Source organism: Nicotiana tabacum, chromosome 18, assembly GCF_000715075.1.
Source record: "Nicotiana tabacum cultivar K326 chromosome 18, ASM71507v2, whole genome shotgun sequence".
Lineage (NCBI taxonomy): Eukaryota > Viridiplantae > Streptophyta > Magnoliopsida > Solanales > Solanaceae > Nicotiana > Nicotiana tabacum.
The window spans coordinates 154174179-154193361 of NC_134097.1; the positions used below are offsets into that span (position 1 = coordinate 154174179).

General features: G+C 39.9%; 1 protein-coding gene across 1 annotated transcript; it reads left to right on the forward strand.

Moving 5' to 3' along the window:
- Nucleotides 1-450: 450 nt before the first annotated feature.
- On the forward strand, nt 451-2610 carry LOC142172772 (uncharacterized). The gene is made up of 3 exons (XM_075236453.1): nt 451-585; nt 670-1056; nt 2560-2610. Exons 1-3 carry the CDS (start codon nt 451-453, stop codon nt 2608-2610), a joined length of 573 nt encoding a protein of 190 aa, XP_075092554.1.
- The last annotated feature ends 16573 nt before the right edge of the window (nt 2611-19183 follow it).

Consider the following 19183-nt stretch of genomic DNA (forward strand, 5'->3'; position numbering starts at 1 on the left):
ATTCCCACTAGCCTTTGGAATCACAGAATTTGAAAATAACAATTCCTATGAGTGGTACTTTAGTGAGCTTCGCAATGCAATTGGGAACCGTGACAATTTTATCAGATAGGCATCAATCTATTGCACACGGCATTGCAAAGGTATATCCTGAAAGCCACCATAGGATTTGTATCTATCATTTGGAGCAGAACCTAAAGAAAAGTAAAAGGTGAGGTTAAAAAACTTTTTCGAAGTGCTGTAAGAGTATACAGGTGCAAAGAATTTGATCTATACATGTCAGATATAGCAAAAGTTGATAAGAAGACTTTTGACTACTTGATGAAAGAACCACCGGAAAGGTGTGCACATTCTTGTAGTCCACAATGAAGATACGACATGCTCACAACAAACATAGTTGAGTCAATGAATTTTATGCTATTAGAAGCAACAGAGCTGCCTATATTAAGAATGATGGATTTCATCCAAGTGAAGCTACAAAGTTGGTTTTATGAAAGAAGAAATGAAGCCGAAGGAACTTTTTATAAGGTTTCTTGTTGGGTAGAAGAGGAATTGAAGAAAAAGATAGATTTAGCTTTTACTTTAAATGTAAGCATTATATTCTTTGTTTAGCTTATTATTTTAATGATAATTTAACATAATGTATTAACTTATAATTTTTCAACATTGAAGGTCTTCCCTATTGATTCATGGCGTTCTAGAGTTGAGAAAGAAGGAATTACTTTATTGGTGGACTTAAACAAAAGAACATGTGATTGTTATCAGTTTCAATTTAATGAATTACCATATATACATGCAATTACAGCTATTGAGAAGAAAAACATCAAGAAGTCCAATTTCTGCTCGTACTGGTATTTAAAGGAATCTTGGCTGAAAACATATGAAAGACAAATACATCCTGTAGGACATACTGATTCTTGGATTGTACCAGAGAGTGTTAAATCACAAATTATTAAACCTCTAGATTTCAAAGTGTCGCCAGGTAGAAGGCAGAAGAAAAGGCATGTTACAGCTACCGAGTCATCAAAAATAACATTCAAATGTGGTCGTTACAGAAGAGTTGGTCATAATAGAACATCTTGTATATATTCTGCAGCAGTCTATCCATTTTCAAGGAAACATAGAGAATAACAGATATATCCACTTATGTTTATCTACTCTTATAAGTTTTTGCTATAAATTGGATTCATTTTGATTGTTTTTATTTGAGCAGATGTTTATATAAAAGATGTCCTGAATTTTCAAAGTTTCTTTGAGCTTACGTGCTCTTTGTTTCCTTTTCTTTTTATGGGCATTCAATTTACCTTTGTCGGACCAATTAATATTTATGGGATTTTACTCTTGCTGTAAGTAAACAAGAAAGTCTTTTTCTTTATAGAATTTGATGCCTGCAGCTTGATACATCTTTATTTTTAAAATCACATTGGTACAAGTAAAAGTTAAGGACATAGATTTCTAAAAGTCCTGAAAATTTGAATTATGAATCTAATATTAAGGACATAAATTTATAAATTGTCCTTAACTTCTGGAAATATCAGATTATTGTCTAGATTTCTAAAAGTTCAGGATATTTCAGGAAATAGTCCTGAACGTACAATTACAAGTTCAAAAATTAAGGACACTTAGTCCATAACTTAGACTTACAAGCTCATAATTTAAAGGACACTTAGTCATTAACATAGACTAACAAGTTCAAAAGTTAAGGACCATTGGTCCTGAACTTACAGTAATAAGTTCAAAAGTTAAGGACTTTTGGTCCTGGAGTTAGAGTTACAAGTCCAAAAGTTAAGGATAAGTAGTCCTTAACTTACAGTTAGAAGTTTAAAAGTTAAAGACACTTGGTCCTGAACTTATAATTACAAGTTCAAAAGTTAAGGATAGGTAGTCCTTAACTTACAATTACAAGTTCAAAAGTTAAGGACACTTGATCCTGAACTTACAGTTCAAGTTCAAAAATTAAGGACACTTGGTCCTGAACTTATAGTTACAAGTTCAAAAGTTAAGGACAGGTAGTCCTTAACTTACTTACAAGTTCAAAAGTTAAGGACACTTGGTCCTGAACTTACAGTTCCAAGTTCAAAAGTTAAGGACGGGTAGTCATTAACTTACAGTTACAAGTTCAAAAGTTAAGGATACTTAGTCCTGAACTTAGACTTACAATCTCAAAAGTTAATTTAGGAATTGAAAATGGACAAATCAATAGTTAACAGAAAGAAAGAAATTAATAACATGATTCCTTCATATTACTGCTGATATTGTCATTCGGCATAGTTGTGACCAAAAAATTATGCTATGCAAACAAAATAAAATTACCTTGTGAACAATTTAAAGGATATCTCAAAATTCATATGGATTCTTTACAATACTTTTATACCAAATTCAACAACATTTGACTTTATTTACAACTAAACTACAGCTCCTTTGGGCAGGAAGTTTCGTGTTCACTATCATAGTCGTCGCCGACATTTTCTAGTGGTGTATCATAACCAGAATTTCTTTTTCACTCTCCAAGTTCCCAAAGATTTACTGCAAGTTCTTTTCTAAAGTTTGTTGTGTCTTCAGGTTGGAATTTCTCCTCATCCTTTCCCATCATCAACAAATCCACATACTTAATTTAGAATGCACCACAATCAGTCCTAAGAAAAATGTAAGATATGGAGTCAATTAAAAAATATCTTTAATAAAATAAATCTAAAGTACATATAAATTATATAGCAAATGACAACATATACGATCCAGTTTGGTGTGGTGATCTTTGTCACTGAATATCAAATTTGTTGAATGCATTTCCAAAAGACTTGTGATTTTATTCAAACTGTGAGAACTTTAGCAAGTGGGGGATCATGCGTGCATACATTTCAATATGATTCATTCCTTGATCATATGGCTCACTCTATATGGAATCGTATACATAAATCTTTCTCTCATTCAAGTTCAATACCCCCGAAAGAAAATGTGTCAGAGCATCATTATCTTCTGAAGGAAGCCGACATGGAAAAAATATTTTGTCAACTTTTGTCCAAGCAATTCCACATCTACGATTGTCACCCCACACATATGGTGTCAGAACCAATTGATTATCAGCACACCAAAACTCATTTGGAGCATCTTCATTGAAATTCTTATACACAAGTAGCATATAATTATCAAAAAGTATATCTGTAGTCGTGCAACGAAAAAGATGGGCGTAAGGGCAGTAACATTCCTTCTTTCTCAAATAATACAGGACAATGTCATTATGCTTCATAAAAAGGCAAAAAAATAAAAAAAATCCATCAATCATAAATAATTAAAAAATAATAAATTAAGAATAAAGAAAAAAATGTCTTGTGAATTATCAAACCTTATCATCAAGTACAAAGCTACTATCTGAAAGCTCAAGGAAGAACATTTTGCTACTGATTTTTTGATGGTACAACTTATATGGATTCTTTCTCACACCATTATCGTCAGCATATATATCAGTTTGTCCCCTGAAAATTTTGAAAATATCAAAGTTAGAAGTTAGTCCTCAATTCCTAATTAAGGACAGCTAGTCCTGAACTTACAGTTACAAGTTCAAAAGTTAATGACAGGTAGTCCTTAACTTGCAGTTACAAGTTCAAAAGTTAAGGACAAGTAGTCCTTAACTTACAGTTACAAGTTCAAAAATTAAGGACTCTTGGTACTAAACTTACAGTTCCAAGTTCAAAAGTTAAGGACAGGTAGTCCTTAACAGTTACAAGTTCAAAAGTTAAGGACATTTTGTCCTGAACTTAGACTTACAAGCTCATAAATTAAAGCACAATTAGTCCTAAAGTTAGAGTAGCAAGTTCAAAAATTAAGGACCATTGATCCTGAAGTTAAAGTAGCAAGTTCAAAAATTAAGAGCGGATAGTCCTTAACTTACAGTTACAAGCATAAAAGTTAAGGACACTTAGTCCTCAACTTAGACTTGCAATCTCAATGCACTTAGTCCTGAATTTAAAATTACAAGTTCAAGACACGAATGTAAGCAATTAAGAAATAATGAATACATTTAGAGACTTACGCTTTTTACGACCTTTCTTTTTCTCCTTGCCCAACCACCCAATGAATTTCTTTAATAAGTATTCATCATCTTTGGCATAATGAAAAATACATGTATGAGTATATTTTGATTTTATCCAGCCCGTATACTTTGGAGTATTTTTATTGTGTGCCATCGATGTTCTTGTTTTTCTTTTCTGTTCAAAAGGAGATTTCAATTGCCAACTAAGCTTCTTACTCCTTTTCCCTCGACCAAGTTCTTCTTCAACATTTCCTTCAACCTCCATAGACAAACCCTCATCAATGCTCATTTGTGTAGTTGGAGGAGTAGGGGTAAGAATAGCAAATGATGGACCATCAAAACCAATACTATCTCTCTTCATTTTCCTAGTATATTGGTTAACGACTTCATCTTTGTTTTGCTCAGCAAACAACACTACATATACATTAGTTTGTTGCAAGTCGTCAATTCTACGACAAATTATCAAATGAAGAGACAAAAACTAAGGACATAAGTTTTGAAATGTCCTGACGATTTGAATTATGAATACAATATTAAGGACACAATCATACTTATGTTGGCCATGCTGCCTTCTTGTATTTCTTCAACAGACAATCGAGCTGACATATTGGTTGCATTTTCTTTATCTTGCAACTGTGCATTTCTTTATCTTGCATATGTTCTCGGTGTTCTTCGATTGCAAGTTCACAAGATTCTGCAAAAATATTTACAAATGCTAACACAATTAGTACTTGTTACTAATATTTGATTAAAACAAACATGTATAAGATTAAAAAAACTCCGTCTAACCTTTTGCAACTATTAGGATCATGCCAGTTAAATCATTATCTTGACTAGCATTTTCTTAGCTTCCAATATTGCCGATAAGAGAGCGGGATGTAGAGAGATCATATGTTCCTTCTATACATTTTCAAATAATATCACTTATGCTTGTTCCTTGGGTATTTTCTATGTCTTGAGATTGTTCTCCACTTCTCTCTTGATAGTCCACTCCATCTTCTTTCCTTGCAGCTTCAAAAGATTCTGTAACATTTACAATTAATATTTGTTACTAATAGTTTACTAAAACTAATATTCAACATATCATGAAAATTCCATCTAACCTTGATTGGCATCATTTTGATTTCCAAATTTCTCTTTAACTGAGAGAGGTGTAGAGAGATCATATATTCCTTCAACACATTTGCATACAATCTCACTTATACTTGTTCCCAATGGATTTTCTAAATCCTAAGATTGCACTCCACATTTACTAATTATTTCTGTTACTCCTGTCTCTTTTGGATTTTTCTGGTCTTGAAATTTCACTCCATCTTGAACTTCCACTCCATCAATAGATTCTACACACATTTTTTATCACAAAAAAGTTTATATGTATTACGCTATTGAATATAAATTTCAATGACAACAAATTCAAAATCTATATCTAACCTTTCCAAATTTCAATGCCAATATCTGTTTCATCTTCTAGATGCGCATCTCTATAATTGCTTTCATAATGATCTTCTACATGCACATCTATATCATCACATTGATCATCAGTTGCATGTTTGTTAATTGGAATACTAGGTTCTATATATCATCACATTGATCATCAGGTGCATCTTTGCTAATTGGAACACTAGGTTCTCTCTCTATGGTCCTTTCATGAGGTTTGACAAGAACCTTCAACAAAGTATCAATATTTGATATTAGGTTTTTCTTTAAATCCTGTGAGATAGTATTTAAAATAAGAATCAGAATGTTAGCATAGAGGTACAAGCACAAAAATTAAGGATAAGTGTTCCTCAAATTAGAATTAAAAGAACAGAAATTAATAACATATAGTCCTAAACTTAGAGTTAAAAGTTAAAAAGTTAAGGACAGGAAGTCCTTAACTTAGAGTTACAAGCACAGAATTTAAGGACATGTATTCCTGAACTTAGAGTTCCAAGTTCAAAAAATAAGGACATGTAGTCCTGAACTTTGATTTCCAAGTTCAAAAAAGGACATGTAATCCTGAACTTAGAGTTACAAGTTAAAAAGTTAAGGACAGGTAGTCCTAAACTTTGAGTTCCAAGTTCAAAAGTTAAGGACATGTAGTCCCGAACTTCAAGTTACAAGCTCACAAATTAAGGACAGGTAGTCCTAAAGTTCAAGTTACAAGCTCACAAATTAGGGACAGGTAGTCCTTAACTTAGAGTTACAAGTTAAAACGTTAAGGACAAAAGCAGAGAAATTAAGGATAGGTGGTCTTTAACGTAGATTTACAAGAACAGAAATTAAGGACATGTAGTCCTGAACTTAGAGTTGTAAGTTAAAAAGTTAAGAACATGTAGTCCTGAATTTAGAGTTCCAAGTTCAAAAAATAAGGACATGTAGTCCTGAACTTAGAGTTCCAAGTTCAAAAAATAAGGACATGTAGTCCTGAACTTAGAGTTACAAGTTAAAAAGTTAAGGACATGTAGTCCTAAACTTCAAGTTACAAGCTCACAAATTAAGGACACTTGGTCCTTAACTTAGAGTTACAAGTACAAAAATTAAGGACATATAGTCATTAACTTAGAGTTACAAGCACAGAAATTAAGGACATGTAGTCTTTAACTTAGATTTCCAAGTTAAAAAGTTAAGGACATGTAGTCCTGAACTTACAGTTACAAGTTCAAAAGTTAAGGATAGGAAGTCCTAAACTAGGAACAATTAACAAAAATTAGCTTACAGATTCCTAGGACTATTTTTCTGACATGTCCTTAATATTTAAACTAAAAAACTAAAATCCAGGACCTAAGTAGATGCATCTTAAATAGAAGAACAGTTAACTAAAATTAGCTTACAGATTCCTAGGGCTATATTTCTAACATGTCCTTAATATTTAATCTAAAAACTAAAATACAGGACCTAATTAGATTCATCTTTTATAGAAGCACAGTTAACTAAAATTAGATTATAGATTCCTATGACTAAATTTCTGACATGTCCTTAATATTTAAACTAAAAAACTAAAATTCAAAACCTAATTAGATTCATCTTTTATAGAAGCACAACTAACTACAAATTCATAAACACAATCAGCTTACAAATTCTTAGGACTATTTTTATGAGATGTCCTTATATAATCAAATATATTGATTGAACCACAAACACATTTCAATACCAAAAAGTTCTGAATAACTTCCTCACAAGAATTCGCTCCTTATTCCACACATACTTGATGACAAACACAGCGTTGATCGCGATTAGGGATATACAAAAAGATAAATGCAAAAAAAAATACCAGTTCGCTGGTTCGATGCAGAGAATATGACAAAGAAGAAGAGATAAAGTGGAACAAACTACACGTAGAGAATTGTTGGGCAGGAACAAAATCGAACAAAGATTTGCATGCAAGGAACGATACTGATACTGAGGGAGCGAAATTTGCCTCTGAAATTTTGGCTCTCAAATTAAATTTCCAGAAATGTATAAAAGAAGGGTTTGGGAATAGAAGAAAGAGTAAAATTATCTTTTCAAAATAATTTTAATAGAGTAGTGGCTATTTTGGTTCAACATTAGAATTGGTGGATAAAAAATAAACACCACCTTACTTAGTGGCTACCATACGCCATTTTTACTAAATATGTTGTGGGTCTGCCTTATACATTCATGTTAAAATGGGTGAAGTATACAAAGGAACTGGGTGGTCTTGAACTTTTGATGTCGCTTATCCGTGGCAGAACTTCAAGTTTAACAAATTTTTCACGGTCATGGGCAAGACTTTCGACGTTTAGTCTTGAAAGTTTGCCCATTGGTCAAGTGATATGCTCCAAAGGCCATAAGTTAAAGATCCTCCTTTATGGAATCATATTTTTGCCATTTTCGGTGTTAAAATGGGGATGTTGGCCCTTCTAAAGTTTGATCCCCACTCTCTCAATATTTTTCCAATATTTATAAACGGAAATTGAAAAAAAAAAGTTAGATATTGTGTTTGATATATAAAGAAAGATGATTTTTTTTTTTGAAAAATATTTCTCTAGAAAATATTTTGAAAGAAACACACTTATCGGAGATTGAAAATTATGTTAATTGTTAGCAAATCAGACACTATTTTCATATTTTTGAGTTGTAAGAATTGATAATAATGTCGAAGTACTGGTTCGAGTAATAATGTGAAATTATCTTTTTATCGAAAATTAAAATTAAAAGTCAACGTTTTGGTGGAGTACCATTAATGTTTTAGATGATGTTAAGATTTCTAGTTAATTGTGTTTCTAGATAATAATCATGTTCTCACGTAATTAAGCACTAATACCATTTAACTAAAAATTAAGGATGTTGCAACAGTTTATTAATTATGCACCAAGTATAATCCAATTAAATATTCTCTCTAAGGCTGTCAAACCAGCTCTAGATTCATGGACATACTTGCCAAAGTTTTTATGGGCCATTAACAATAAAAAATAATTCGCCTCCGCAAATCAACTAGTTTAGTGGGCCATTTGCATCTATATCAGTTTTTGGGTCACGTTTTAACTTGTGCCCGTTTTGCAAAAAAATTTACAAGCGTTCCTACTTTTTCGCGTAACTTCAGCATACTGGGCTGAAGTAGCAAAGGCGATCACGCAAAACTTCAGCATTCTAGTAGACGGGCCTGAAGTAGCAAGTGTACTGAACTAAGTTGTGACGACCTGGCCAGTCGTCTCATGAGTTACCGCTCCGTTTCTCCCATTTCAGCTTCTTTACGCTTCGTTATCCGTGTTTTATGTGATCGAGTTGATTAGTTCGAGTTCGGAGAGGATTTGGTAAGAAATGAGACACTTAGTCTCTTTTAAGAAGACTTAAGTTGGAAAAGTCAATCGGGTGTTGACTTATGTGTTAGAAGGCTCGGAAGTGAGTTCTGATGGTTCGGTTAGCTTCGGGAGGTGATTTGTGACCTAGGAGCGCGATCATAATGGGTTTTGGAGTTGTAGAGAAGATTTAGGCTTGAACTGGCGAAACTGATATTTCGGCAAATTCCGGTTGATCGGCGAGATTTTGATATAGGGGTCGAAATAGAATTATGAGAGTTGCAGTAGCTTCATTGTGTCATTTGGGATGTGTGTGCAAAATTCCAGGCCATTCGAACGAGATTTGATAGACCTTTTGATCGAAAACATAATTTAATAGTTCTTGGAGTTCTTAGGCTTGACTCCTATGTTAAATTGGTGATTTGATGTTGTTGTGAGCGTTCCGAAGTTTTGAGCAAGTTTGAACGATGTCATGGGATGTGTTGGTGCAATTGGTTTGAAGTTCTGGGAGTTCCGGGATGTTTTGGTGCAAAAATCATAGTTGTAGTAGGTCTACAGGGGTTGCAGGCCCTGGAACTCACTCACGCGGTCCGCACAAAAATAAGTGCGCCCGCGTTGAGTGCTGTGCGAACCGCACAAAAGTGGGCGAAGTAGGCGTTGTGCGGACCGCACAAAAGCGGGCGCGACCGCGGTAGGCGTCGCGCGGACCGCACAAAAGCGGTCGCGGCAGCGGTAGGCATCGTGCGGACCGCACAAAAGCGGGTGCGAGCGTGGTAGGCGTTTGCGCGGACCGCACTGGCTTGCGCGGAACGCGGTCGTTTTGGTGCGGCCCTCAGTAGCTGAAACCTGAGGGGTACCTATAAATACAAGGTCTTGGGTTTTATTTAATATTTTAACCTAGAGATCTCGGATTTTGGCGATTTTTCGAAGGTTTTCAAGAAATTCATCGGGGTAAGTGATTTTAACTCAGATTTGGCTAGAATACATGAATCTATCACTGAATTCATCATTTAATTCGTGATTTGAGATGGAATTTGGGAAGAAAATTGTGAAACCTTTCAAAAATATAAAATGATGATTTGAAGGACCAAATGGTATCGGAATTGGATAATTTTGGTATGGTTAGACTCATGAGGGTATGAGGATTCTAAAAATGTAAATTTTACCCGATTCTGAGACATGGGGCCCGGGGCTCGGTTTTTCTAATTTCTAGATTTTTGATATTTTTCGAATGTTTTCGCTTGGGCTTTGTTCCCTTAGCATATTGTAACGTATTCGTTCTGATTTTGGATAGATTCGACGCGCGTGGAGGCCAATTCGAGAGGCAAAGACGTCGCGAGCTAGAGAATTAGCTAGTTCGAGGTGAGTAATGGTTGTAAATGATGTCCTAAGGGTTTGAAACCCCGGATTGCACATCGTAATGCTATATTGAGGCAAGATACGCACTGGATGATGAGCGTGGGGTCTTTCACTACTGGGGATTGTGACTTGGTCCATCCCGATTGATGATTTTACCGAATATTTGACTGAAATTCATTTGTTATCATCATGATTTGGGATGATTGCCATATTTGGGCTTCGTGCCAACTATTTGAACCCTTCGGGGATTTTTATCACTGTTTCATCACTGCTTGACTTATTATTTGAACTCAGTCCTATTGATATCTACTGTTTTACAAACTCAGCCACTTTTACTCAGATTTGAAACTTAAATGATATTTCTACATCATGTTTTGGGCTGAGAACTACTGTTTTACTAATGCCCAAGGGGCTTGTGATGATTTTGGACTGAGTGAGGTCGAGGGCCATATGTGAGGATATGCTGAGTGATATGAGGCCGAGGGCCTAAGATACTTTATATGCCACCAGGTGGCTTGAGTGGTGTGAGGCCGAGTGCCGAGTGATGATTCCACGAGGTGGCTTGATATAGCGCTTGGGCCGTAAGGGGCCCCTCCGGAGTCTGCACACCCACAATGAGCGCGGGTACCCATTGTTCTGAGTGATTGATGCTATGCCCGAGAGGCTGATATGAGTGATTGTGAGGTAGCCCGAGGGGCTGATACTATTCTGAGAGTGAGCCCGAGGGGCTGATACTGTTCTGAGTGATTGATACTGAGCCCGAGGGGCTGATACTGTACTGAGAGTGAGCCAGAGGGGCTGATACTATGCTGAGCGATTGATACTGTGCCCGAGGGGCGGATTTCTACTTGTTATTTACCTGTTAAATTACCTGTTTTACTTGTTTTAAAAAGGAATATCATTTGATTCTTCACTGATTTACTGCTTTAAGTGATTTTACTACTTAATATGGAATTGCTTTGTGTCTTTACGTATTTTCATACTTTCAGCCATTATTTATAATTGTTACTCATTGAGTCGGAGTACTCACTTTACTCCCTGCACCATGTGTGCAGATTCAGGCATCGCAGAGTCCGCTCCTGAGTGTTGATTTCTCCTAGTCCAGGCAGTGATTTGGAGACTACGAGGTAGTTGTTGGCATTCGCAGCCCCGTGTCTCCCTTATCCTATCATTTCCATGTTTTTTTTCTAAACTATTATATCGGATTTTTTGTTCAATAGACTTGTATCCGGACTTCTTAGTTGCTCATGACTTGTGACACCCCGATTTGGGCTGTGTCGGGATGGTCCCTACTGTTGTTAACGTTAAAATTCTGCAATTTATGAGTATTATATTATATGTTATTACTGTTTATGATGATTAACTGTTGAAAAGAGGTGTTCCGTTTTGGTCTGGTTGGCCTTGTCTTCTCGAGAGGCGCCATCACGACCGGGTTCGGGGATTGGGTCGTGACAAGTTGGTATCAGATCCTAGGTTACATAGGTCTCACGAGTCATGAGCAGGTTTAGTAGACTCTCACGGATCGGTACGGAGACATCTGTATTTATCCTCGAGAGACTGCAAAACCTTTAGGAAAAAAACTTCATATTTTTGAAACTCCTGTCATGCGAACTTGTTGATCTGAATGCTAAACTTCTGTTATTTGATTCTCTCGCAGATGGCGAGGACTCGCGCTACCGGACGAGGTGGAAGACCACCAGTGCCACCCACTGAGGCCACCAGAGGCCGTGGACGCGGTCTTAGATGTGGCAGAGGCAGAGCAACGAGAGCAGCACCTGTTGACCCACTAGCTGCCCCGGCTCCGGATCAAGCTCCAGCTATGGATGCTCCAACAGCACTAGTTTAGGCACCAACTGTGCCTATCATGGTTCCGGGTCTTCAGGAGGCCTTGGCACAAATCTTATCAGTTTGCACTGGCCTGGCTCAGGCAGTTTCAGCCACTACAGCAGCAACTACTTCACAGGCCGGGGGAGGCAATCAGACCCCCGCTGCTCGCACACCTGAGCAGGTAGTGTAGGGACTACAAACACCGGGGGCACCTCCAGCTTAGCTGATTGCACCAGCTCAAGAGTTTGTTGTGCCAGTTAAGCCGGATGATGAGCAGCGTCATCTTGAGAGATTTGGTAGACTCCAACCTCCATCATTCAATGGTGCCGAGGGCGAGGATGCCCAGGGTTTTCTTGATAAGTGTCAGTGGATGCTCCGTACAACAGGGATTCTTGAGACTAGTGGTGTGGCATTTACCACCTTTCAGTTTAATGGGGCTGCCTTCACATGGTGGGAGGTGTATGAGAGGCGTAGGCCGGTTGGAGCAGCGCCCCTTACTTGGCAGCAGTTCTCCACTCTCTTCTTGGAGAAGTATGTGTCGCAGTCCCGCAGAGAGGAGCTGCGTAGATAGTTTGAGTGGTTGCGATAGGGGGATATGACTGTGTCATAGTATGAGTCGAGGTATTCTGAGTTGGCTCGTCATGCCATTTGGATGGTTCCGATAGATCGTGAGAGGATCAGGAGATTTGTTGATGGCCTTTACTATCACCTCCATATTCTTATGACCCGAGAGAGGGTGTTGGGTGCTACGTTCGAGGAGGTGGTCAATATCGCTCGTGAGATTGAGACGGTTCGCCGTCAGGATCGAGAGGAGAGGGAGGCCAAGAAGCCTCGAGGATCTGGCAGTTATAGTGGTGCTTCTTCGAGGGACCAGTTTCAGTATGGTAGAGGTCATTCTTTCAGGCCTGCTCAGTCAGCCTGCCTAGAGTATCGCGGGGCATCTTCAGGTCATGGTCATCATGGATCTCAGCGGGGCCAGTCATCACTCAGTGCCCTTCCATCCTAGAGTTCATCTCGTGCCCCATCAGCTCAGGGTTCTTCTATGCCGAGTACATCAGCCGGTCACTCCGGTGTGAGGGGTTCCCTTCAGTTCCCTTCTTCAGCACCTGGGAGTTGTTTTGAGTGTGGAGAGTTTGGACATGTGTGGAGGCAGTGTCCTCGTCGTGTTGCTAGTTCGTCCCAGCAGAGGGGACAGCCCTCGACTTCTGCTCCAGTTACTTCACCACCCGCCCAGCCAGCTAAGGGTGGAGGTCATGCATCCAGGGGTCGCCTCAGAGGGGGAGGTCAATCTGGGGGCGGTCAGGCCCGTTTCTATGCACTCCCATGTAGACCCGGCGCCATTGCTTTGGATGCTGTCATTACAGGTATTGTTTTAGTTTGCCACAGAGATGCCTTTGTATTATTTGATCCTGGTTCCACCTTTTCTTATGTGTCATCATACTTTGCTCATTATTTGGGTATGCCCCGTGAGTTTCTTGCTTTACCTATTCATGTATCTACCCCAATAGGCGATACTATTATTGTAGACCTGTGTATACCGGTCATGTGTGGTGACTATTGGGGGTCTGGAGACCCGAGTGGATCTATTGCTATTGAGCATGGTGGATTTTGATGTCATTTTAGGCATGGATTGGCTATCTCCATGTCGTGCTATTCTAGACTGTCATGCTAAGACAGTCACTTTGGCTATGTCGGGTGTAACGCGGATCGAGTGGCGTGGTATGACTGATTATATCCCTAGTAGAGTGATCTCTTTCTTGAAGTCCCAGCGTATGGTTGTGAAGGGTTTCCTTTCATATCTAGCATTTGTAAGGGATGTTGGAGCTGAGACTCCTAGTATTGATTCTGTCCCAGTTGTGAGGGATTTTCCCGATGTGTTTCTTGCAGACTTGTCGGGCATGCCACCGGACAGGGACATTGATTTGGTGTTAACCTGCTGCCGGGCACTCAGCCTATTTCTATTCCGCCATATCGTATGGCACCAGCAAAGTTGAAAGAATTGAAAGAACAGCTTTAGGAACTCCTAGATAATGGGTTCATTTGGCCTAGTGTGTCCCCTTGGGGTGCACCGGTTTTATTTATGAAGAAGAAGGATGGCACGATGAGAATGTGCATTGATTATAGGCAATTAAACAAAGTAACAATTAAGAACAAGTATCCTTTGCCTCACATTGATGATTTATTTGATCAGCTTCGGGGAGCGAGGGTATTCTCCAAAATTGATCTCTGTTCGGGTTATCACCAGTTGAAGATCAGGGATTCAGATATTCTTAAGGCTGCTTTCAGGACCAGATATGGTCATTATGAGTTTCTTGTTATGTCTTTCGGGCTAACCAATGCCCCAGCAGCATTCATGCATTTGATAAACAACGTGTTTTGGCCTTATCTTGATTCGTTCATTATAGTATTCATTGATGATATTCTGGTATACTCGCGTAGTCAAGAGGAGCACGCGGAGCATTTGAGGGTTGTGTTGCAGAGATTGAGGGAGGAGAAACTTTATGCAAAATTCTCCAAGTGTGAGTTTTGGCTCAGTTTAGTGGCTTTCTTGGGGAACGTGGTGTCCAGCGAGGGTATATAGGTTGATCCGAAGAAGATAGAGGCGGTTCAGAGTTGGCCCAGACCATCCTCAACCACAAAGATTCGTAGCTTTCTTGGGTTGGCAGGCTATTATCGTCGGTTTGTTCAGGGATTTTCATCCATTGCATCACCTTGACCAAGTTGACTCAGAAGGGTGCTCCATTTGTATGGTCGGACGAGTGTGAGGAGAGCTTTCAGAAGCTCAAGACAGTCTTGACCACAACTCCAGTGTTAGTTTTGCCATCAGCTTCAGGTTCATATACTGTGTATTGTGATGCTTTGAGAGTTGGGATTGATTGTGTGTTGATGCAGGAGGGTAGAGTTATTGCTTATGATTCTCGTCAGCTGAAGCCCCATGAGAAGAACTACCTCGTTCATGATTTGAAGTTGGCTGCCATAGTTCATGCATTGAAGATTTGGAGGCATTACTTGTATGGCGTATCTTGTGAGGTGTTCACTGATCATCGTAGTTTTCAGCATTTGTTCAAGCAAAAAGATCTTAATTTGAGGTAGCGGAGATGGTTGGAGTTGCTTAAGGATTATGATATCACTATTCTGTACCATCGGGGAAAGGCCAACGTGGTGGCCGATGCATTGAGCCGAAAGGCAGTGAGTATGGGGAGTTTGGCATATATTCCAGTTGGGGAGAGACCCTTTGCAGTTGATGTTCAGGCCTTGGCCAATCAGTTCGTGAGATTGGATATTTCAGAGCCCAGTCGGGTGTTGGCATGTGTGGTTTCTCGATCTTCCTTATATGATCGTATCAGAGAGCGCCAGTATGATGATCCTTATTTGCTTGTCCTTAAGGACAGAGTTTGGCATGATGATGCCAGAGATGTGACCGTCGGTGATGATGGTGTGTTGAGGATGCAGGGCCGGATTTGTGTGCCCAATGTGGAAGGGCTTAGAGAGTTGATTCTGGAAGAGGCCCATAGCTCGTGGTATTCCATTCATTCGGGTGCCACGAAGATGTATCAGGATTTGAGGCAGCACTATTGGTAGAGAAGAATGAAGAAAGATATCGTGGGATTTGTAGCTCGGTGTCTCAATTGTCAGCAGGTGAAATATGAGCATCAGAGACCGGGTGGCTTGCTTCAGCAGATGGTTATTCCCGAGTGGAAGTGGGAGAGGGTCACCATGGATTTTGTGAGTGGTCTTCCTCGGACTTTGAAGAAGTTCAATGCCATTTGGGTGATTGTGGATCGGCTGACTAAGTCTGCGCACTTCATCCCTGTGTATACTACCTATTCTTCAGAGCGGTTGGCGTTTGCGCACTTCCGAGAGATTGTTCGGTTGCATGGTGTTCCGGTCTCCATCATCTCAGATAGAGGTACTCAGTTTACTTTGCAGTTTTGGAGAGTCGTGCAGAGAGAGTTGGGTACTCAGGTAGAGTTGAGCACAACGTTTCATCCTCAGACGGACGGACAGTCCGAGCGTACTATTCAAATATTGGAGGACATGTTGTGTGCTTGTGTTATTGACTTTGGAGGTTCATGGGATAAGTTTCTACCACTTGCAGAGTTTTCTTACAACAACAGCTACCAGTCGAGTATTTAGATGGCTCCATATGAGGCTTTGTACGGGAGGCGATGTAGATCTCCGGTTGGTTGGTTCGAGCCCGGCGAGGCTAGACTATTGGGGACAGATTTGGTTCAGGATGCCTTAGAGAAGGTGAAGGTGATTCAGGAGAGACTTCGTACAGTGCAGTCGCGTCAGAAGAGTTATGCAGACCGAAAGGTTCGATATGTGTCCTACATAGTCGGTGAGAAGGTCTTGCTGAAGGTTTCGCCCATGAAGGGTGCTATGAGGTTTGGGAAGAAAGGCAAGTTGAGTCCTCGGTTCATTGGGCCTTTTGAGGTGCTTTGGAGGATTGGGGAGGTGGCTTATGAGCTTGCTTTGCCACCTAGCATGTCGAGTGTGCATCCGGTATTTCATATTTCTATGCTCCGGAAGTATATTGGGGATCCGTCTCATGTTTTGGACTTCAGCACGGTTTAGTTGGATGATGATTTGACCTTTGATGTGGAGCCAGTAGCTATTTTGGGTCGCCAAGTTCGGAAGTTGAGGTCAAAGGATATAACTTCAGTGAAAGTGCAGTGGAGAGGTCGGCCCGTGGAGGAGGCTACCTAGGAGACCGAGCGGGATATACGGAGCAGATATCCTCATCTGTTTGAGGCTTCAGGTATGTTTCTTGACTCGTTCGAGGACGAACATTTGTTTAAGTTGGGGAGGATGTGACGACCCGGCCAGTCGTCACATTTTAGCTTCTTTACGACCATTTTAGCTTCTTTACGCTTCATTATCCGTGTTTTATGTGATCGAGTTGATTAGTTCGAGTTCGGAGAGGATTTGGTAAGAAATGAGACACTTAGTCTCTTTTAAGAAGGCTTAAATTGAAAAAGTTAATCGGGTATTGACTTATGTGTTATAAGGCTCGGAAGTGAGTTTCGATGGTTCAGTTAGCTTTGGGAGGTGATTTGTGACCTAGGAGCGCGATCGGAATGGGTTTTGGAGTTGTAGAGAAGATTTAGGCTTGAATTGGCGAAATTGATATTTCGGCAAATTCCGGTTGATAGGAGAGATTTTGATATAGGGGTCGGAATAGAATTCCGAGAGTTGCAGTAGCTTCATTGTGTCATTTGGGATGTGTGTGCAAAATTTCAGGCCATTCGGACGAGATTTGATAGACCTTTTGATCGAAAGCATAATTTAAGAATTCTTGGAGTTCTTAGGCTTGACTCCTATGTTAAATTGGTGATTTGATGTTGTTGTGAGCGTTCCGAAGTTTTGAGCAACTTTGAACGATGTCATGGGATGTATTGGTGCAATTGGTTTGAAGTTCTGGGAGTTCCGGGTAGGTTCCGGGATATTTTAGTGCAAAAATCATAGCTATAGCAGGTCTACAGGGGTTGCAGGCCCCGGAACTCACTCACGCGGTCCGCACAAAAATAAGTGCACCCGCATTGAGTGCTGTGCGGACCGCACAAAAGCGGGCGCGGGCGCAGTAGGCGTCGCACGGATTGCACAAAAGCGGGCGCAACTGTGGTAGGCGGCGCGCGGACCGCACAAAAGCGGGCACAGTCGCGGTAGGCGTTTGCGCGAACCGCACTGGCTTGCGCAGACCGCAATCGATTTGGTGCGGCCCGCGGTAGCTGAAACCTGAGGGGTACCTATAAATACGAGGTCTTGGCTTTTATTTAATATTTTAACCTAGAGAGCTCGGATTTTGGCGATATTTTGAAGGTTTTTCAAGAAATTCATCGGGGTAAGTGATTTTAACTCAGATTTGGCTAGAATACATGAATCTATCACTGAATTCATCATTTAATTCGTGATTTGAGATGGAATTTGGGAAGAAAATTGTGAAACCTTTCAAAAATGTAAAATGATGATTTGAAGGACCAAATGGTATCGGAATTGGATAATTTTGGTATGGTTAGACTTGTGAGGGTATGAGGATTCTGAAAATGTAAATTTTACCCGATTCCGAGATGTGGGCCCGGGGCTCGGGTTTTGCTAATTTCGAGATTTTTGATATTTTTCGAATGTTTTCGCTTGGGCTTTGTTCCCTTAGCATATTGTGACGTATTCGTTCTGATTTTGGATAGATTCGACGCGCGTGGAGGCCAATTCGAGGGGCAAAGGCGTCGCGAGCTAGAGAATTAGCCAGTTCGAGGTGAGTAATGGTTGTAAATGATGTCCTGAGGGTTTGAAACCCCGGATTGCACATCGTAGTGCTATATTGAGGCAAGATACGCGCTGGATGATGAGCGTGGGGTCTTTCACTACTGGGGATTGTGACTTGGTCCATCCCGATTGATGATTTTACCGAATATTTGACTGAAATTCATTTGTTATCATCATGATTTGGGCTGATTGCCATATTTGGGCTTCGTGCCAACTATTTGAACCCTTCGGGGATTTTTATCATTGTTTCCTCACTGCTTGACTTATTATTTGAACTCAGTCCTATTAATATCTACTGTTTTACAAACTCAGCCACTTTTACTTAGATTTGAAACTTAAATGATATTTCTACATCATGTTTTGGGCTGAGAACTACTGTTTTACTAATGCCCAAGGGGCTTGTGATGATTTTGGACTGAGTGAGGCCGAGGGCATATGTGAGGATATGCTGAGTGATATGAGGCCGAGGGCCTGAGATACTTTATATGCCACGAGGTAGCTTGAGTGATGTGAGGCCGAGTGCCGAGTGATGATGCCATGAGGTAGCTTGATATAGCGCTTGGGCCGTAAGGGGCCCCTCCGGAGTCTGCACACCCACAGTGAGCGCGGGTACCCATTGTTCTGAGTGATTGATTCTATGCCCGAGGGGCGGATTTCTACTTGTTATTTACCTGTTAAATTACTTGTTTTACTTGTTTTACTTGTTTTAAAAAGGAATATCATTTGATTCTTCACTGATTTACTGCTTTAAGTGATTTTTCTACTTAATATGGAATTGCTTTGTGTCTTTACGTGTTTTCATACTTTCAGCCATTATTTATAATTGTTATTCACAAAGTCGGAGTACTCACATTACTCCCTGCACCATGTGTGCAGATTCAGGCATCGCAGAGTCCGGTCCTGAGTGTTGATTTCTCCCAGTCCAGGCAGTGATTTGGAGACTACGAGGTAGTTATTGGCG

What these genes read in the sequence shown, in the direction of transcription:
- LOC142172772 (XM_075236453.1), top strand. Translation starts at nt 451, where the DNA reads ATGGATTTCATCCAAGTGAAGCTACAAAGTTGGTTTTATGAAAGAAGA. An exon ending in ATTTAGCTTTTACTTTAAAT is followed by an intron (nt 586 to 669) that starts GTAAGCATTATA and finishes TCAACATTGAAG; the next exon opens with GTCTTCCCTATTGATTCATG. An exon ending in AATGTGGTCGTTACAGAAGA is followed by an intron (nt 1,057 to 2,559) that starts GTTGGTCATAAT and finishes TTGTGTCTTCAG; the next exon opens with GTTGGAATTTCTCCTCATCC.